This window comes from Leptopilina heterotoma, unplaced genomic scaffold (assembly GCF_015476425.1).
Source record: "Leptopilina heterotoma isolate Lh14 unplaced genomic scaffold, ASM1547642v1 Lhet_1, whole genome shotgun sequence".
NCBI lineage: Eukaryota > Metazoa > Arthropoda > Insecta > Hymenoptera > Figitidae > Leptopilina > Leptopilina heterotoma.
This window is the reverse complement of record NW_025110812.1, coordinates 1148420-1166917: the sequence shown is the minus strand read 5'-3', so window position 1 is coordinate 1166917 and position 18498 is coordinate 1148420. Positions and strand designations below refer to the sequence as shown.

General features: G+C 35.1%; 1 protein-coding gene across 6 annotated transcripts in view; it reads left to right on the top strand.

Annotated features, from left to right (window-relative positions):
• Window positions 1-18498, top strand: part of LOC122512820 — a 415571-nt gene that overhangs the window by 388525 nt on the left and 8548 nt on the right. For all 6 annotated transcript variants that reach the window (XM_043628901.1, XM_043628916.1, XM_043628909.1 and 3 more), the window contains 6 exons: window positions 9829-10071; window positions 12142-12256; window positions 15209-15474; window positions 15554-15832; window positions 16471-17914; window positions 18019-18122. In XM_043628901.1, coding sequence (XP_043484836.1) covers window positions 9829-10071; window positions 12142-12256; window positions 15209-15474; window positions 15554-15832; window positions 16471-17914; window positions 18019-18122 — 2451 coding nt within the window. The remainder of the gene's footprint in view (window positions 1-9828; window positions 10072-12141; window positions 12257-15208; window positions 15475-15553; window positions 15833-16470; window positions 17915-18018; window positions 18123-18498) is intronic.

Genomic DNA, 18498 nt, shown 5'->3' with positions numbered 1-18498 from the left:
AAAATTCTCGTCAAAATTTCAATTATTGTTATAAATAATAAAATTCTTCTTCAAAATTCAATTATTTTTAAAAAATTTTAATAAAATTCTTGTCAAAATTTCAATTACTTTCAAAAATTTTCATCATTTCAATTACATATTTTCAATATCTGCTATTTTCATAAAATTACCCAAAAGAATTCAATTATTTAAAAACAATTTTAATAAAATTCTATGTACGCAAACATTAAATTATTATAATAAATAATAAAAATTTCACAGAAATTAAATTATTCACAAAATTTTTAAATAAAATTTCTTTGAAATAATTTAATTATTTTCATAAATTATAAAATTTTCACACGAGTTCAATTATTTAATATACAAAATTTCATGATTCCCCAAAAATGGGGCTACGTGGTTTATGGACGGTCCCTCATAAATAATAAAACTCATCGCAGAATTGTAATTAATTTTTGATACAATATTTTAATGAAATTCCTCGAAAAATGTAATTATTTTTAAAAATTTTATTTAAATTTGTTGATAAAATTCTTTATGAGAATTCAATTTTAACAATAATTCAATTATTCAATAAATAATTTATTTTTTAATTTAAATATTTGAATTTTTCTAGAATTTTCTAATAAAGATTGATTAAAAAAAGGAATTAACGAATAATCGATTTATTATTTATGAAAATAATTGAATGATTGTAACGAATTTTATTACAATTTTTTCAAATAATTGAATTTTTTTGAGAAAATTTACTACTTTTAAAAATAATTGAATTCTTGCGAAGGATTTTATTAGGATTTAGATTTTTGTAAAAAATTAAATTTTTTTGGAAAAATTTCATGGTAATTTAAATTATAACAAACTCGGAGTGATCGCCATCTTTATGTTTTGTAATAATATTCTTATAAATTTGTTGAATTTCAAAAGAGGTTTGAATTTGAATTTTACAATTAATGAAATTTGTTAATAAATGTTATAGAATATTTTTTTGAGTATCTAATAATTTTTAGAGTGAATCAGAATATTTTTTAGTGTCAGGGAAAAAGTGAGAATTTTGTCTGGAAATCAGGGAAAAATAAAATTAAATATTTGTGGCAACCCTGTAGGATTAACTCCACTGAATGCAGAATTAATCCTTAGTTTATGAACTGAAAGAATATTGTCGCCAATTGAAAGTATTTTTTGGCGAAGAGCGAACGATTTTCCAAATATATATTTTCGAGTATAAACTCGATAAAATTCCACTTTTCTCCCAGGAGAAGCTAGATTGTCGCATCCTTCATTCTATGCAGGACCATTAATTTTTTAGTGCCGTTCTCGGAAGGCAGCAAGCCATCAATTCAAATTTATGAAACATCCTTCTTAATGAAACTTTATCCAACACTCCTCCCAGTGTGATGCTAGATAGATTTTAATAAAACTGATACCCAAATATTTCTCAATTCAAATGATTCCAAGATATTTCTAAAATCACCTTCGGGAGAGGAGATTGTATTGTATTTCCGGTAAGAGTTCCAAAATAAAAAATGCCACTTGAAAGGGAATTGAAAAAATGATTTTCCTAATCGTAGAAATAGGAAATTTGAAATATTCTCAGAATACAAATTTCCTATTGGAGAAAAATGGGAAATATAGACAATAATGATCGGAAGATATACGAATAACGATGACATTATTCTCAACTATCGTATTGTTGCATTTACAACCGACATAAGTTTCATATTCTCTCTACTTCACTGTCGGATATTCGTTATATAACTAACAAAACTTTTCCCTTGAACGAGCTTAATTTACAGTCGCACTTTCGGATCACCGCCGGCAACTTTTGCCTCACATTTGCTGGGGATGTACTACATCGTTTTAAAGCTCATGGAACAGCAATAACAAAAGCGAGGGAAAATAACTTTCAATGGACATATATAGAGACGTTCATTTTTATATTTTATTTTCCCCCCCAAACTTCTCGAAGTGATAAATTATTTTTTAATAACGTCAGCCACTCACAGTGTTTTCTCATTGAAAAAATTACTCCATTGGGAGTACTTAATTTTTCATGTTTCATGGCGAAAAAAAATTAATAAGGGATTTACAACAACTCGTGCACTGGTAAATTAATTCCAAAACTTTATTAATTTTTATACAAAACGTTTATTTTGGAAAAAAAATACTTAAAAACAATACTCGAGAATGATAATTTTATACTACGCGATTTTTATTTTTTGGGAATTTTTTTATTCCCTTTCTTTTTGGAATATGTACGTTAGGAAACGTCTGCTCAGGAAGAACATAAATTCCTCTGAAGCATATGGTGCGCAAAGCTTATGAACAATATCCTTCGTGCTTCTCGAGCTTTACGGATGCCTCTCACTTGGTAATTACAGCGATCCATAAACATTCGCTTCACGGCTCAATCTCGCCGAAGACAACGGACATTTACCAGCACCAGTGGCAGATGCTTCACTTTCGACCATCTAACAAATCCTCCCCTATCATATAATGTAAGAATCTCTCTATTGCATATAAAACGAAAACAATTATATTCCATCGTTTTCGCGATTATGACATTTCATCATTGGAATAATTGTGCGACAATTATAATATTGACACTAATTATAGTGTTCTGTGTCTTGGTTTGACACCTCAGGCCACTTTATTAAACAATGAAAACTTTTTATAAACATTAATTACATATTTTTAATATGGTAACACGCATAAAAAATCGGAGATGGTTCTAATCAACCCCAAATCATCTTCATTTATATAAAAAGGTAAATTTGTTCGGGATGACAAACGAGGTATCCTAAAATTAATTACCTCCAATAATTTTTCACATCAGTCAAAATGGTAATTTATAATTTTAAACAAAAAAATCATTGCATTAATTATGCGTCGCTCTGCCAAAGTTAAAAAAGAAAAACGTTGACACAAAAGAACATAGTCACATCCGCGTACAGAGTAACGTCCATCCTCCTTAAAAGCCAAAAACTTAAGAAACCGCTTTTGTATTTTATCAATAGGCTCTGAGAGCGTTTTAGTAGGTGGGTTCCAAATAGGGACGCATGATTATTCCCCAAATGTCATTTTTTCGAAATGTCATTTTACCGAACTGCACTTTTACGAATAGTCATTTTTACGAATTGCCATTTTTGCGAATTGTCATTTTTGCGAATTGTCACTTTTGCGAATCGCCATTTTTACAAATCGCCATTTTTGCGAATTGTCACTTTTGCGAATCGCCATTTTTACGAATTGTCATTTTTACGAATTGTCAATTTTCCGAAAAGTCATTTTTGCGAATTGTCATTTTTGAGAAATGTCCTTTTTGCGAATTGTCACTTTTGCGAATCGCCATTTTTACAAATCGCCATTTTTGCGAATTGTCACTTTTGCGAATCGCCATTTTTACGAATTGTCATTTTTGCGAAAAGTCATTTTTACGAATTGTCATTTTTACGAATTGTCAATTTTCCGAAAAGTCATTTTTGCGAATCGCCATTTTTACGAATTGTCAATTTTCCGAAAAGTCATTTTTGCGAATTGTCATTTTTGCGAAAATTCCTATAGTGAATCTATATATGCATACAAGTTTACTATAGGAATTTTTGCAAAAATGACTTTTCGGAAAATTGACAATTTGTAAAAATGACAATTCGAAAAAAATGGCGATTCGCAAAAGTGACAATTCGCAAAAATGACTTTTCGCAAAAATGACAATTCGTAAAAATGGCGATTCGCAAAAGTGACAGTTCGCAAAAATGACATTTCTCAAAAATGAGAATTCGCAAAAATGACTTTTTGCAAAAATGACAATTCGCAAAAATGACAATTCGTACAAATGACAATTCGTAAAAATGGCGATTTTTAAAAATGGCGATTCGCAAAAATAACAATTCGCAAAAATGGCAATTCGTAAAAATGACTATTCCCAAAAATGACTAATCGTAAAAATGACATTTCACAAAAATGGCTTTTCGCAAAAATTACATTTCACAAAAATGTCTTTTCGTAAAAATGACAATTCGCAAAAATGTCTTTTCGGAAAATCGACAATTCGCAAAATTGGCTTTTCGAAAAAATGACTATTCGCAAAAGTGCAGTTCGGTAAAATGACATTTGGGGAATAATCATGCGTCCCTTCCAAATAATTGCATCATATTCAGCTGGAGACCTTACTAATGCGTTAAACAGTAGAGTAATTTTTTTTATATTATTAAAATTTCTTGATGACCTAATGAGATAACCAAGCATTCTGGATGCAGTAGCAACAAGAGATGTTATATGATCGTCAAAACTAAGATTGTAAGAAAAGGTAACTCCAAGATCCCACGTGGAAGTGACTCTAGATACCGGTACTAAATTTAAGTGATATGGAAAAAGAAAAGTCTAAGTAAACATAACATCAACTTGAAAGTGTAGTTTAAACGATTCTTGAATAAAATAAGTAAGCTGAGTTAAATTAGTTAATGTTGATTTTTTATTCATACAGCCATGTTGAGATTCAGATACAAAAGACTTAATAGCAAAATTAAGAGTGGGTAAGACACAAAATTCAAACACTTTAGCAAAGTTATTAATTATAGCTATAGGTCTATAATTCCCACCGTTACAGTTTTATCGCCAGATTTAAAAACTGGTAAAATTTTAGCCATTTTCCAGGATCCGGGAAACTTACATTGTAGAAGGGATAAATTGAAAATACCTGTCAACATAGGAGCAAAAACAGAGGCACAATCTTTGACCAAGAAGCTTGGAATCCCATCAGGACCTGCTGTGTTAGATGGTTTCAACTGTTTTGCCGCAATAAGCACTTGTTTTGTTGTCAATTGGAAAAAATTACTTTCAAGAAATGGCTGGACGTCACATGACTCTTTTCATAAATGTAATACTGAAAAAGTGGTTCAAATTCTACTTAAGAATGATTATCCATTGGATTTTGTCAAAAAAAATTAGATTTAAACAAAAATCTACATTTAACAAAAATCAAAATAAAGAAAAATGTAATAAAATTACATCATAAGACTGAATTTAATATCAAAATCTGATTAGAAATTACAATACATAATGAAATAAATTTCCAAAAGTTAATAATTTGGAAATTTCCCCAGGGATTATGATTGTTAATGTAATTTAAAGATGTAATACGGCACTGCAAATACAAAAGTGGTACATAAAATTTTTTTCTTCCCTAACGTTTATCGGATTTCACTGTTTTGAGTCAATAAAACGGCGCAAGGAAGGTATGGTAGAAGAGCGGTAATGAGAGAGCTCGAGGATTTTGAGTATGATAGCAAGAGGAGCTTTTGTTTCTTCATTGAGTGTCATAACTGAATTTCTCGTTTCGCTCATTTTTTTTTGCTTTTATTCTACGGATCTCTTGCTTCCAGGCTTCCGTGTTGCTCGTTACAGGTTCTCAAGAGTTTCTTTGTCTTAAACAAGGAGGGAGACTATCAAATACCCGGAAGGGTTTATTGAACCTCGTGAGAAGCACGTGCTAAACGATTTGTTCGGAAATTATTTAGAATTGTGAAATCAACTTTTAAATCAAAATCACTGTAAGAGGAAGATCAAATTTTCTTCAATTGATAATAAGAATAAATGTTTATACAACGAAAAGAAGAAGTAATTAATTTATTTAAAGAGATGATGAAATAATTCTGAATTTCGATGTTAATTTTTGGTAACTTTTGTTTCGTGAAATAATTCAAAGAGGGGAATTTATTTTTAATTGTAGAGAAAAAGAAGTGTGGTCTTTGATTCTAAATTTGAATTCAAGGTGGTGTATTATATACTGCTATGAAGTAAAACTTGGCAACGTAGTTGGTTTTGCAATGGGTGAAGAGAAGCAGCTGTGCAATTAGTACAATTGTCAGGCAGGAGACAGTTTGTCTACTCGGCTTCTGGCTCGTCTCTCTTATCTCAACACCCCTCAGGGGGTCTTGTGTCTCCTTGCGTGGTAATCAGTAAAGCGTAAATCTACCCAGGGACGAGTTTGTTACCGCTCCCACTAAACTACCTTTCCGCCGTCTGCTACTGGCTGTTGGTCCGCGCTTTACGACGAAATTAAAATGCTTCACCTGCTTCTTTCACACGATAACAGTGTATATACAATTGCTCACTTTGTGTTGTTCCATCAAAACATTTCTCATTTTCAGAGACAAGAAGAACCCTCTCGGTTATTGAAAATAACATTTTGGTTTTTAAATAAAAATAACTTTATAAATTACTTGTCAAGCAAAAATAATCAAGTTACCAGATACCTTTGGAATAGGAATAGAATTACCCCTTCAGGAATATCTAATTTGGAGGAAAGTTTGTTGTACTAGTAACTAGTAGGATATCAATTTTTACCGAAGGGAGAATTTGGCCTAACGTGTATTGTTTTTTGAATGAGTTTGGACGCTGTGAAAAATCCGGACTTGTTTTCTGTTGATATCCACTGGTTCGTGGGTAGACAATTCGATTACCATCCCCCAGCTGGTTTTTCCCCGACATCGTCTAGCGTTAAAGATTAACGGAGCTCGAGACCATATTCCGGTATCCCAGGGAGCTTGGTGGGTGTGGACTGTGTTGAGTGTTACAAAGGAAAACCGGGCGTCGCTAGCAAAACTTAATTACATTCGGTTCGACCACGTTCAACCAAGTGTTCTTCTTCCAACAGCACACTCACCTTCCCTCCCTTCTACAACTCTGCGGAACGTTTTAGCTCAAAAACCTAAATGCTTTATCATCTCACCATCGATTACCAGAAAAAAAGGAAGACAAAACTGTCACACTAGAAATATTATTTCCGAATTTTTCTGTTACGTCCCAGAAGGAAACTAAACATATCCTGAATTATTTCAATTCACCGGCATTGGTGATCCGAACCTGATTTATTCACGAAACAAAAGGCTCTGATGTTAATGAACAGGTTAAAGAAAGAGGAACTTAAATTGAATTTAAATTATTAAAGTTTTATTTAAGTTCTTTACAATTAGAATGAGAGGGGAAGAATAGATCCAGATGTCTTCAGGCACACTGAAACAAAATTAGAAGTCGTAGACTTACCTCCTTCCGTATGAGATCAAGGAAATGATCTTGATTAGCGGAAACAAAGAATGCAGTAGATTTCCCTCAAATTGTCTTCGGGTCAGCCAAACTGAAAGGTCCGGAGTTCAGGTGTCGATGCAGATTAGATTGAATACCCATCAGCCTTGGAGTATAGTAACCGAATTATTTATTTGACGTTGACGTTGTGGTAATGCAGTCCTTAGAAAAATAGAAATGTGCCTCGTAGTAAAAATTATCTCCTGGAGTGAACTTGACTAAGACGAGACTTCGAAGAAGACACTTGGTGCTCAAAGAGTTTTTCTGGACTGGAGTCGAAAAACAAACTCGATGACCGTACACAACTAGCTAACTTGGTAGCGTTTGCTGGACTCTTGAATTCGGCAATAGTGTCACCTGGGTCAGTTTCATCTATTGATTTAATTTGGATCGATAATAAAATCCAGAAAAACTTTGGGTCAACCAAGTGGAGAGGGAAAAATAATAAAATTTCTAAAGGAATGCTAAATGGAGATTAGAAAAGGAGAAATTTTGATGGATGTTGTAAATACCGCGAAGGAATGAAAAGGGTTCGGGGTCTAGTACCTAATCTAGTCACGTTTAGTAAGTGGTAAACTGGATAGCGGGAAAGCACGTAATGCTGACAATGTTCTAATTTAATCATACGCGCCAAGAGCTACCAAGATATAACCTCCCTTACCTTAACTACTCTTGAACATCCAGTCCACCGTACCTACCGTTTAGGACTTACTCTCCTGACATTTAGTCCACGAGCAACATGACATGTCAGGTAGGATTTCGTACGTGCTGGAAATTCCACGTAATTCCATGTCTAACGCCAAGCAATGAGAAACGTTCCCATGTTACATTTCGACACCCAACAGTATTCTATAGTTGAAATTCCGTATCATCGACTTCATTCTTTAGCAAAATTTTATTTAATTGAAAAAAGCGGAAATATAACATTCATTCTTTAGAATAAAAAATTCTCGGCTGGAATTGACGTGTTTATGTTGATTATTAACGATTTTTGAAAAAGCTGGTATACTTCAGATCTGAATGTGACGCGGAAATAAAGGAAAGTCGTTCATCCGCTCAGTTTACGGCGGATAAATGATAAGTGGTTCTCTAAAGAAGTTGGAATAAATAAGGTATGATTACCCTCACATTTTGTGTTTGAAAAAAGCACTAATCGTTTTTCCAATTTCCAAAACGATGGGAATTCTAAAACCAAGAATGTAATTTCTAACTAAGTCTTCCATTTGAAATATATTTTTTGTTGGAAAATCTTTTTTTGGAATTCTGTTAACAAACAGAAATCATTATCTCACGAAAGAGAAATGACGAGAGAGGAAAAAGTGAAGGATAGAAAAGTTTTTAAACTTGAACCGTCTTAAATTGAATAGCAATTAGAGTACTTCAAGTTCCATCTGGAGAAATCCTTTTTATATTAAGGGGAAAAAAATCCTTCTTTAAAACCGAACGAATCTAGAAGAAGAAAAACTTTGTCCTCATCAGAAATGAAAAGGAAATGGAATGAAAGTCGTTTGGGATGCGCTGAGCGTCACTTTAAAGCCTTTTCGGTTGCACGATTTGCCTGACTAATAAGAGATACTTCTCCAACAGTCATGGAAAACAGACGACAAAGGCAGAAGAAGAAGTCTTCCTGCTTCGTTTTCATCTTCTCAAAGAGCATCTAAACATGTATCCCTTTTCAATTCTCAGTTCCTCTTTCTCTATCTCACTTGCCTCCACTCATCTTCAACCCTGCGCGTCTTCCGGCTTAACATTCGGAGAAATTACACCTTGAAACTTACTGGAAATAGCGAACGATAATAATATGGCAATGTAGAACGCGAAATTCCAACTTCGAGGAAGGAGAGTCTTTACCCGAACACGTTTTGCCATGAGGAGAGGATGAAGAAGAAGAAGGAAATGGGGGATTGGGGTTTGCTATATAGTATGAGAGGTAGATGAGAAGGAGTCTCCTCTCAGCACACTCGTATTGTGTAAGGAATGCTGGAACTTCATTGGAGAGAAACTGCTAACTACAGATCGAGAACCATGCAGCGTCGTAATTTTCCCTCTTCTTGCCTGTAAGGGACACGTTGTGCTTGCACGTAGAGGCTTCGAATTTTCCCATTCCAGACCATCAAGACAAAGGCGGAGTCACGCGGCTGAGAAATTTCACTCGAACGATAAGAACAGAAACGCTGATTTCTTGCTTGAAATTGGAGAAAAAAATTACTACCCAAGTCTGCATATTAAACCAAGTCTGCACCGAAAAAAATCACTGCATCCTTATTTCTCATCGTTTACAAAAAACATAATGCGAAAGTAATTAAATATAATCATGTTATGTCTCAAAAAGGTAACTTTTCTTTATTGTCCGCATATATATACTTACGTTAAACATAGAGAACAATTTTCCCAATTGAAATTGTTTCCGGTCAAAAATTGTCAGCATATCGTTGAAAAACAACTTCTATTTGAAATGACCACTGACCTGAAAAGACAGTCTCGTCTAAATAAGAAAAACGTAGATGTGATGAAAGTGCCGGCAATTGGAATACTAGAAAGAGAATTGTACGATTTACTTTTTACACTAGGCACTCAACTTTTATTTTCTTCATTCCAAGACCGTCTCTTTTATAGATTGAAAAATAAACAACATTTTACAATTCAAAAATGACGATTGAATTTTGTTCAATATATTTTTCCTGTTACCAAAGAATTCTAAAAAGAAAATATTGTCATTTCCTTTTTTTCTGCTTTATTTTTCAGCAACAACAGCAGCAAGCACAACAGCAAGTTCAACAACAGCAGCAGGCAAATTCTCCCGGAAGCGGAAATGGAGGGAAAGGAAGTCCGTCATCTGGGAATTCATCGTCTCCCGGTACTGTGTCAGCATCAAACAAGTCCCAGACTGAACCAAAACCGGTTGAATGCAATTTGTGCCATCGGAAATTCAAAAATATACCGGCTCTAAACGGTCACATGAGACTACATGGTGGCTACTTCAAAAAGGTAAAGTCACTTTTATTTCCCCTTTGCAGAGAGAATATTTCTTTAGCGGAGAAAAAAATTTTTTTTATGAGTTATTTTTTGTAACAAATCCCAAACGTTTGAAATAGAAGTCAAAATATTTGTTTTCGGTGATTCTAGTGGAAATCCTTTCCTTCAAAAAGTTACTAATTGCTCCTTGGTTGTTGAGGTTACGCAGTCAATAATTTACCTAGATTCATCATCAAAGGTTTAGTACTCTCTAGACTTTCTAAATTCTCTCAATATTGAAGCTGCAACAAGTGTTAATGGAACTCAATGAAATTCAAGCAAAAGAACATTATTTGTTATAATATCCGAATTTTCAAATTTTAATCTCCTCTTGTTTATTACAAAGTCTAAAATACATTTGTTTCGAAAAGGATTAATTAAAATAGAAACAAATTTCCGCCAATTAAAACAAAAAAGAATAGAACACAAATCATCATCTAATTATGAACAAATTTTCTACGAAAGCTTTTTCTATCTATTGAAAAGAGCAAATCAAGAACAAATTATGACGAGGAAACTAAAATAAATTTTCAAATGAAAAGGCCCTTTTATGTGAACGTTTCAGAAAAACTTAACGAGGTCATAGTGTGTCTGAATGCAACTGCTAAATATAAAAGGGAAAGATCAGCGATTTTCCAGGCAGCCGATTCTGCTGGTTCAACGCTGATTAAAAATGTCTTAACGAACACCAGAGGCATGCTACTGCGACGTTTATAGAAAAGGAAGAGGAGGAAAAAAATGTTCTAAAAAGACTCGTCGAGAAAAGTTTCTTCTTTCATCTGATTTGTGCAGGAATGAAAGTTTTTCTCCAAGGAATTGGAAAAGGGTTTTCAGTGGCATGGGTATGGGAGCGGTATGGGTGACGACAAAGTGAGTTGAATAGAGAAAGAGAAAGACAGAGATGGAAAAAGATAAGGCGATGATCGAATCGAAATGAACCCATTAACAAGCTCTTTTGCTTTTAGAGCATCATCTTTCTCTTTCTCTCACTCAACAAAATTCAACAAGAATGGAGAAACACTCACAATCAGTGCAAACATTGTCTCACACTTTCATCTCCATTATGCAGATTGAATCATTCTGAACTCTTTATATTTCAAAGCACTACCATCGCTACCATCTTTGACAAAGTGTCATCTTCAGGGAGATTTAATAACACAAGATTCCTCTTTCTCTCAATTCGATCAGAAAGTTCGTTAATGCAAACATTTGCTACTGAATTAGAATGATGGCTGACATTTTTTCAGTCATAGCAAAATAATTGTCAGACAGTTCGGGAAAAATATTTAATTGCTCTCAAAATACTATCCAAGTTGACAGAAGTCTGTAAGGATTGTGAAGGAAGGCGACATACCAGATTTCGTCCAGATGATGATGATGATGATAAATCAATATTCTAGAATGTTAATTACTACTAATAGCATTGAAATAATTGCTTGAAACTAGAACATATGTCATATGTGAGAATTGACAAGTGATCGAGGTGGAGTGTAAGAAATGAAATGTTAGATGTGCAAAATCAATGGTTAGACATTAAGGGACCAATCAATATTCATAACGCGAATGTCGCGTCAAAGAGCGAGTTCAATTTAGAACGTGATATATCGAAGTTTGACGTAGGAAATTGAGGTTCGCGAGTCATCCCGATTGGGGGGGGGACCACCTTCGTGTGCCATTAGTGTTAGACAACGAAGCAGGTCCTGGCACGCAGGGAGTTGGTTTTCACTACCCCTCCATACCCACCCCATATTCACTCCTTTACCCTCCTTCTCACCCCCTCCACCATCCAACGAGTATCACACACGCCAGAGATTCCATCAACGGATAATCGAATGGTGCCTCAATTAGCTCCGCTTAGTGATTAACTAACAGGCCGCTTATCTCCTACGTATCAATTAACTATCTTTCCTTCTAATTTAGAACGACCTGCTGATTTCAAGTCTTCTATTTCATCACTATCTCTCGTCATTTATATAATATATTATGGTAGTGAAGGAATTTTGACGTCAAATGTAATTTCAATTTTGTTTGCTTTTTTTCCAGGACTCTGAGAATAAGAAGAGTGAGAAGAAGGAGGTCGTTGGACCACCGCTTCAAACAGCGTCCGTCAGTGTACGAGCGTTGATCGAGGAGAAAATTATTCAGAAAAGAACCACTGGTGAGTTTTTATGGTATTATTATTTGGTTATTACGATGATGGAGGGATATCAAAAAGCGATAATGGTAATTTGATGATTTCGCTCTGCTTTCGGTGAAAGTTGAGAATATGTTGAGTTTTGGTTTTCTATATGTCCAATTTTTATTATTTTTTCTAAATACTTTGCGACCGGGACTTTAAAATAATAATTGAAACATAAGCATCAATACCGTTCGTTAGTTCACTTTCCTTTATGCAACGACAACTCGAATTTGGATTCTTTGGATTTATCTCCTTACAAAGTTCTCCCAAAACGTCAACATACGTCTTTCCTTCAGCGATTCCCATCATCATTTTTGAAACTCTCATCGTATTTCCCTTCATCTTGGTGTTATGGGGTTTTCATGGATCAGTCATCGTTTCATTCCATTTTTTTGGAAGTGCTTTTTTCTTTTCCTTCTTCTTAGGTTCGACACCGAAAAGCGCCTTTTGGAGATTTCATCCGGTAGAATTTCATCGATTTTCAGTAGATTTCTCATTGGATTTCGTTACCTCAGAAATTTGACTAGAAAGGGCGATACGGATTTGGGACCTAAAATTACCAAAAACCGGTAATTGTATTAATGAAAATTTGTTTGCATCTTTAATGTAGTTAATTCACCTAAAAAGAGGGGAATTGGTGTCCAAACTATCCAAAATCTGTAATTGCATCGGAATTATGTTGGAATCAGTAATAGAGTTAATTAGTCACAATATAGTTAGCTCAGAAATTCACCTAAAAAGGGGAATACGAATTGGAACCAAAAACCATCCAAAACCGGTAATTGTATTAATGAAATTTGTTGTCATCTTTACTGAAATTCATCTAATAGTTAAGTTATGTTATAGCTCAGAAATTCACCGGAAAAAGGGGACTGGGAATTGGGACCCAAACTATCCAAAATCCGTACATTCATCGGAATTATCGGAAGTTTGTTTGCATCTTCAGTTGTTGTTATTCTAATAGTCAGGTTACATTACTTCCCAATTAGAAATTTATGTAAAGAGGAGTGAAAATAAAGAAAGCATTTTGCACACGAAACTTTACATCATTGAATCGAATTGTAAAATAAAAATTTTATGATTACACAATGTCTGTAAACATTAATTTTGAAAAATTGTTTTTCTTTCATTGGACCACGGATGTTAAGTGTTTTTCAATTCCTCACACAACATATAACGCAAAAGCGGAAATTAAAGTAAAATCCAAACAACAATTCCATTGCGTTTGTTTCCTGTGTGAATGATTCGTTTAAACATAAGACAAGTTTATGTATTTGTTTGTATTTGTATACATTGATTCTCCCTTTTTCCTCCCTTCCTCTCTTTCCCTCTCTCTCTCTCTTGCTTTACACGTTTATCGTGAAGAGTTTTGAAGGACTTTTGTCATTTGTTGTTTCGGTTGGGAAAATTTTGCGGAGCTTTTCAGAATTTCAGTATAACGAAAAGCAGTGGAAGATTCAAAGCCCGGAGGGATGAAAATGGAGAACGACGCAGAGAGTATCCTCGCATAAATCGTTAACGACGTGCACTTTGTTACAAAAGCGCTCGTGGCGCTCCCTCTTGCTTTGATTTATCACCGCTACGTGGACAATGCGAGAAATATTCTGGCATGCTCGACCCATAAATCATAGGGAGCGGCGATCGGCAGTCCATAGATGTGATAGCATGAAGTTATGTAGAGCACGCGAAAAATACTCCCCTCACAACTCCTTCTTTTACATTTTATCCATTTTAGAATAGAAAAAAAGAGACACTCGATAATTGTAAATTCACTTTTTCCTCAAAACTTCCACTTTTCTAAGTTAAGAAAACATTTTTGCATTCTCATCACGTATTTTCTAAAGTTGATAGAAAATTCGCAAATGTTTCGATTTGAGAGAAGAAAGAAACATAATCAATTAGTTTTTACAAAAGGAAAACATTCATAAAGTTTTTTATTTCATATCTCAATTTCTTTTGACTGTCGTTGAAAAAAAGTAGCGTCACCAGAAAAATTGAAAATTGATTGCCACTACCAATTTATAGCCACAACAATCAATTTGTTTCCTTTTGCGGGGAAAACAAATCACAATTACCGGGGTACAAATTGCCCTTTTTCTCCATTGGGAAATATTGTTGGACACTTTTTTTTCTAACGTTGCATTATCATTTCTTTGAAGAGCAACTATTCAAACTTTCAAAGTTTAGACAAATCAAAAAAAGAGAGTTAAAATTTCAGCTCGATAAATGGAGATTAATGAAAAGTCTCGAACAATACTCTATTGATTCTTCTTCTTTTACGAGATGATTGTCAACATAAAAGGAAACTTTCATTTTGTCGAAATGAAAATTCGAGTCTTCAGAATGGTTAACCTAATTAATTAGTTTTAATTAACTATATAAAAGAGTAGAGAGAAACATTTCATTGAATATTATTTCCGGTATCTTTCAATTAGATGAGGGGAAATATTATTTGGAAGAAGGAAATTATAACGAGAAGTTTTTGAGGTCAGTGAATTTAGGTTTTTTTTTTCCTCGTATATATATACACAATGTTTCAATCGTCACAAAGAGAAAAGACTCCTTTCCTCTCATTTCCATTTTCATTTTATATACCATTTTCCCTCTTCCAGACGTAGATTCCCGCCTAACTTCTCGCTCGTTGACGTTCTGATTGAAAAATGAATGAACCACTGCTCGTTAGTTCATGCGACCGTTCATCCGTTGTTCATTTGACTGCGTATCCAAGTATTTTCGGAACGAATCATTCGACTGAAAATTTCAAATCGCCCCCCTCGATTTCCTGCGCGATTTAATCATGCAGAGGCGTTCAACCGATACAAAATGCTCAATTAATAAAAAAATATTCTGAAAAATGATAGAGACTGTTTACTTTTTTTTTATCAAATACTTTTAGGGTAAAAATTTTTATCAAATTTTTCCGTTTTACAGCATCAGATGCAAATGCAGCTCAAACGAGGTCAAATGCTTCAGCATTTAATAATCCCGATAATTCAACGTCACATGTGGGAAAACCAAATTTCGCTGTACCTGCACCACCACCACTTGCAAGTGGTGAGAAAACAAGAAGATTATCGGATGGTGATCATTTTCGTCAACCCAATGTCACAATTACCGGACATGTTTCGGTACAAAAACAACTTCAAGAAGCACAGACACAAGCTCAAGCACAAGCACTCGCTGATTTAATTCTAAAGGTTAAAAAGTTTTCTTACCTAATTTTCTTTTTACGGTAATATTTTAAAAACTTTGTCTAATTAGTAATTCTATTGACAGGGAACGACAAAAATGGCTGTTAAGAGAGCAACATCTGATCCTGGTCAGAGAGTACAGCTTGCTTATCAATCGCCAGTTCAAACGACAGCGAATAATTCAACATCAAATCAAAATCAAACCCAAATACAAACTGGAGTTACGGATAATTTTGCAATGACTAGTGGATATTCGGAGGATGGTGGTTATTTTAGTCCTAGTTTACAAGACGAGGTATTTCAACAAGTTACAGCCGTTCCAGACAATGTATTACTTCACGCAACACAACTGGATTCAATTCAGGTAAAATCGATGCTTAAAATTCCTTTTTAAAAAAAAGAACCTGTGCAATTAGTTTCTCTGTGCAGATCAGCTTAAAGTGAAGAGTAAAGATAATTGGGGTTTTAATTTTTCTTTTAAACTTTCTAGAAATCTTTTTTCTTTCGCGATAAGAAGACTAAGTTCAGATAAAAAAGAGAAAGGACATTTGCATGTTCCAGTCGCATATTAAGACACGATATTCAAGATCCTTTGACACTCAAATTAGCCCTCATCTCATTATGCATTCCGCATCGAGCGTTGGAAACGTTTTAGTTTCAATTATGGCGCGGACAGAGCCAACGCTGTGGAATCTAATAAAGGAAATTATCTGAATACTTGACGTCGTACTCGCTTGAAAAACCTGAACTTCCATTTCCACTCACGGGGAAATTTTAAAAGTCCCTTGTGAATTCCCTAGATTCTGAGTTTTGTTTGTCTTTAAGTTCAGATTCCTACTTTGGAATTTTGTTAAACTTTATACTAAACTTTACTACTTCCGGAACAACTCGCCTTTGAGAGATTTAGTTTTAAGGATAGAGTTCTTAATCCTTTTAGATACATGTTGTAAAGGAAGAGAGAGAAGAAAGCTTTGTAATAAGACTGTGTTTTCTTTTATGCAGTTTCAAACAAGCGGCCTACTTCAGGAACAGGCGTCGAATGAACAATTACAGGACATTGCGCTCGAAGATCGATTCTCGTCTCAACATACAGTGAATCCTGATCTTCAGGCACTGGTCAATTCACCGCTTCCTGATTCACTCGCTGAATTTAGCACCTACGGAGCGCAATTTACAGAGAGTCCGCACACATTAGCGACACAATCGCCTTTACCTTCGCCACTAACACGACACGATAGTCCAAGTTTCACTTATCCTACTCCACCGGCTAGTCAAGAGGGTCTTCTATCAGGAACACTACCTCTCTTGAGTCCACAAGAAGATCCCGAAGCCGTTCGTCCTGTTTCGTCACCTCTGTCTGCTGCATTCTACACCACAACAATGTCTTCCGCCGAAGCAGTTGAGGAAGCTCTCAGCGAAGTTCTTCCCGGTGAATCGGAAGCTGATGCCAATCTTTATGGTTCCGGTTCACCAAATCCCCATTCTCCACTACCAAGTCCTCCACCCTCCTCAGTCTCATCTCCAGGACCAGGAAACTTTAATTCCAATTTTCCCGTCTCGCCCCATCACCTACAAAATCAAATGATGCCCAACTCTGAAGATCCCCTACTGTCATCAAGTCCAAAAGATTTCACCGGCCGGCGGAAAGTTGAATTTCAATCCTACAAACTCATCACAAGTCAAAATCTCATGGACTTTGGTCTTGGTAATGGAAGTCTCGCTGGTATTGTCGTTGACAATAATGGTGAATTCAAACTCATTCAAACTGCCGGTCTTCAAAAGGCGAACGTCTTCGTTCAAGCTGGTGCACTAAGTCCGGCTTTAACATTCAGACAAGAAATCCGACCCGTAAATCCAAAAATTGAAGGCAATTTAATTGGTAGTCCAGGATTGAATAATCAATTTCAAGGACAAGTGCATCAGCAAGCAATAAATCCAGCCAAATTTTTAATTCATTCAAATCAAAAGAATTTGAAGCATAAAGCAAATAGTTTACCAATTCCAGTTGAACAGATAAAGGAGGAATTTGATGAGGACGTTTTTCTAAGTCCAAGTAGTGTTTCAACTGAAAGTCCAGCGAGACATTGTCGAAAGAGGCCGAGGCTCGATAGTCAAGGATTGAGTAGTTCACATTCATATCCATCGCGATTAAGAAGAGCTTGTGATCGACATTGGGACAGTAGTTACACTCCGCCACCAATTTTAAATCCGTCAAGATCCGGACCTGGATTGTACGCTAGATTACATCAATACGAGAGGGACTCGGATTTTAGTTCCGACGATTCACAAGGGAATGATGGTCCACCGCCTAGAATTAATATTGGAACACGATATCAAGCGACGATTCCAGCATTTGGCTGTGATGGCGATAAAGGACGGGGCGTTCAAGAAGCCGATCATCTACTTTGGGATCCTGGTATAAATGGAGTACTCACCGAAAATGAATGTAGGTGGAAATTTCTAATTATTTTTTGTACTTTCGTTAGGAACAGTTCGTGTTAATGAAAAAGTGATTTCCCTCGGTTTTACAACAGAATTTTCATGTTTCAGTGGAGATGTATCTTCAGTTCGCGTGTTGTGCTGCTGTTCCAGGCGGTGGGAGAAACAAAGAATATGCCCTCCATCTTCTACACATGTGCAGAGGAAATATTCGCGTAAGTTACTTTTACAATTACAGGCAATTATATGCTGTCCTTCCGGTTTGTTCACTTTTCTAAAGGTACCGTCCCATGACCGCGTAAAAGCGTCGGCGTAAAGCAGATATCGTGCGATAGAAAGAGATGAACAGATATCACGTTCTCACTCTTTCACATGGTTTACGCTTTACGCCGACGCTTTCACGCCATCAAGGGACGGTACCTTAAAAACCGTAGCTTTTTTATTAGAACCTTATTAGTTCATGGCTAACATTATACACTTTGCCATGAACTAATAACATTATAGTAGAAAAGCTGTCTTAACGGTTTGCACACTTTTTAAATAGGACAAACCGTCAGGACAGCATATAGGCAGTTACTTGTAGATCGTAAA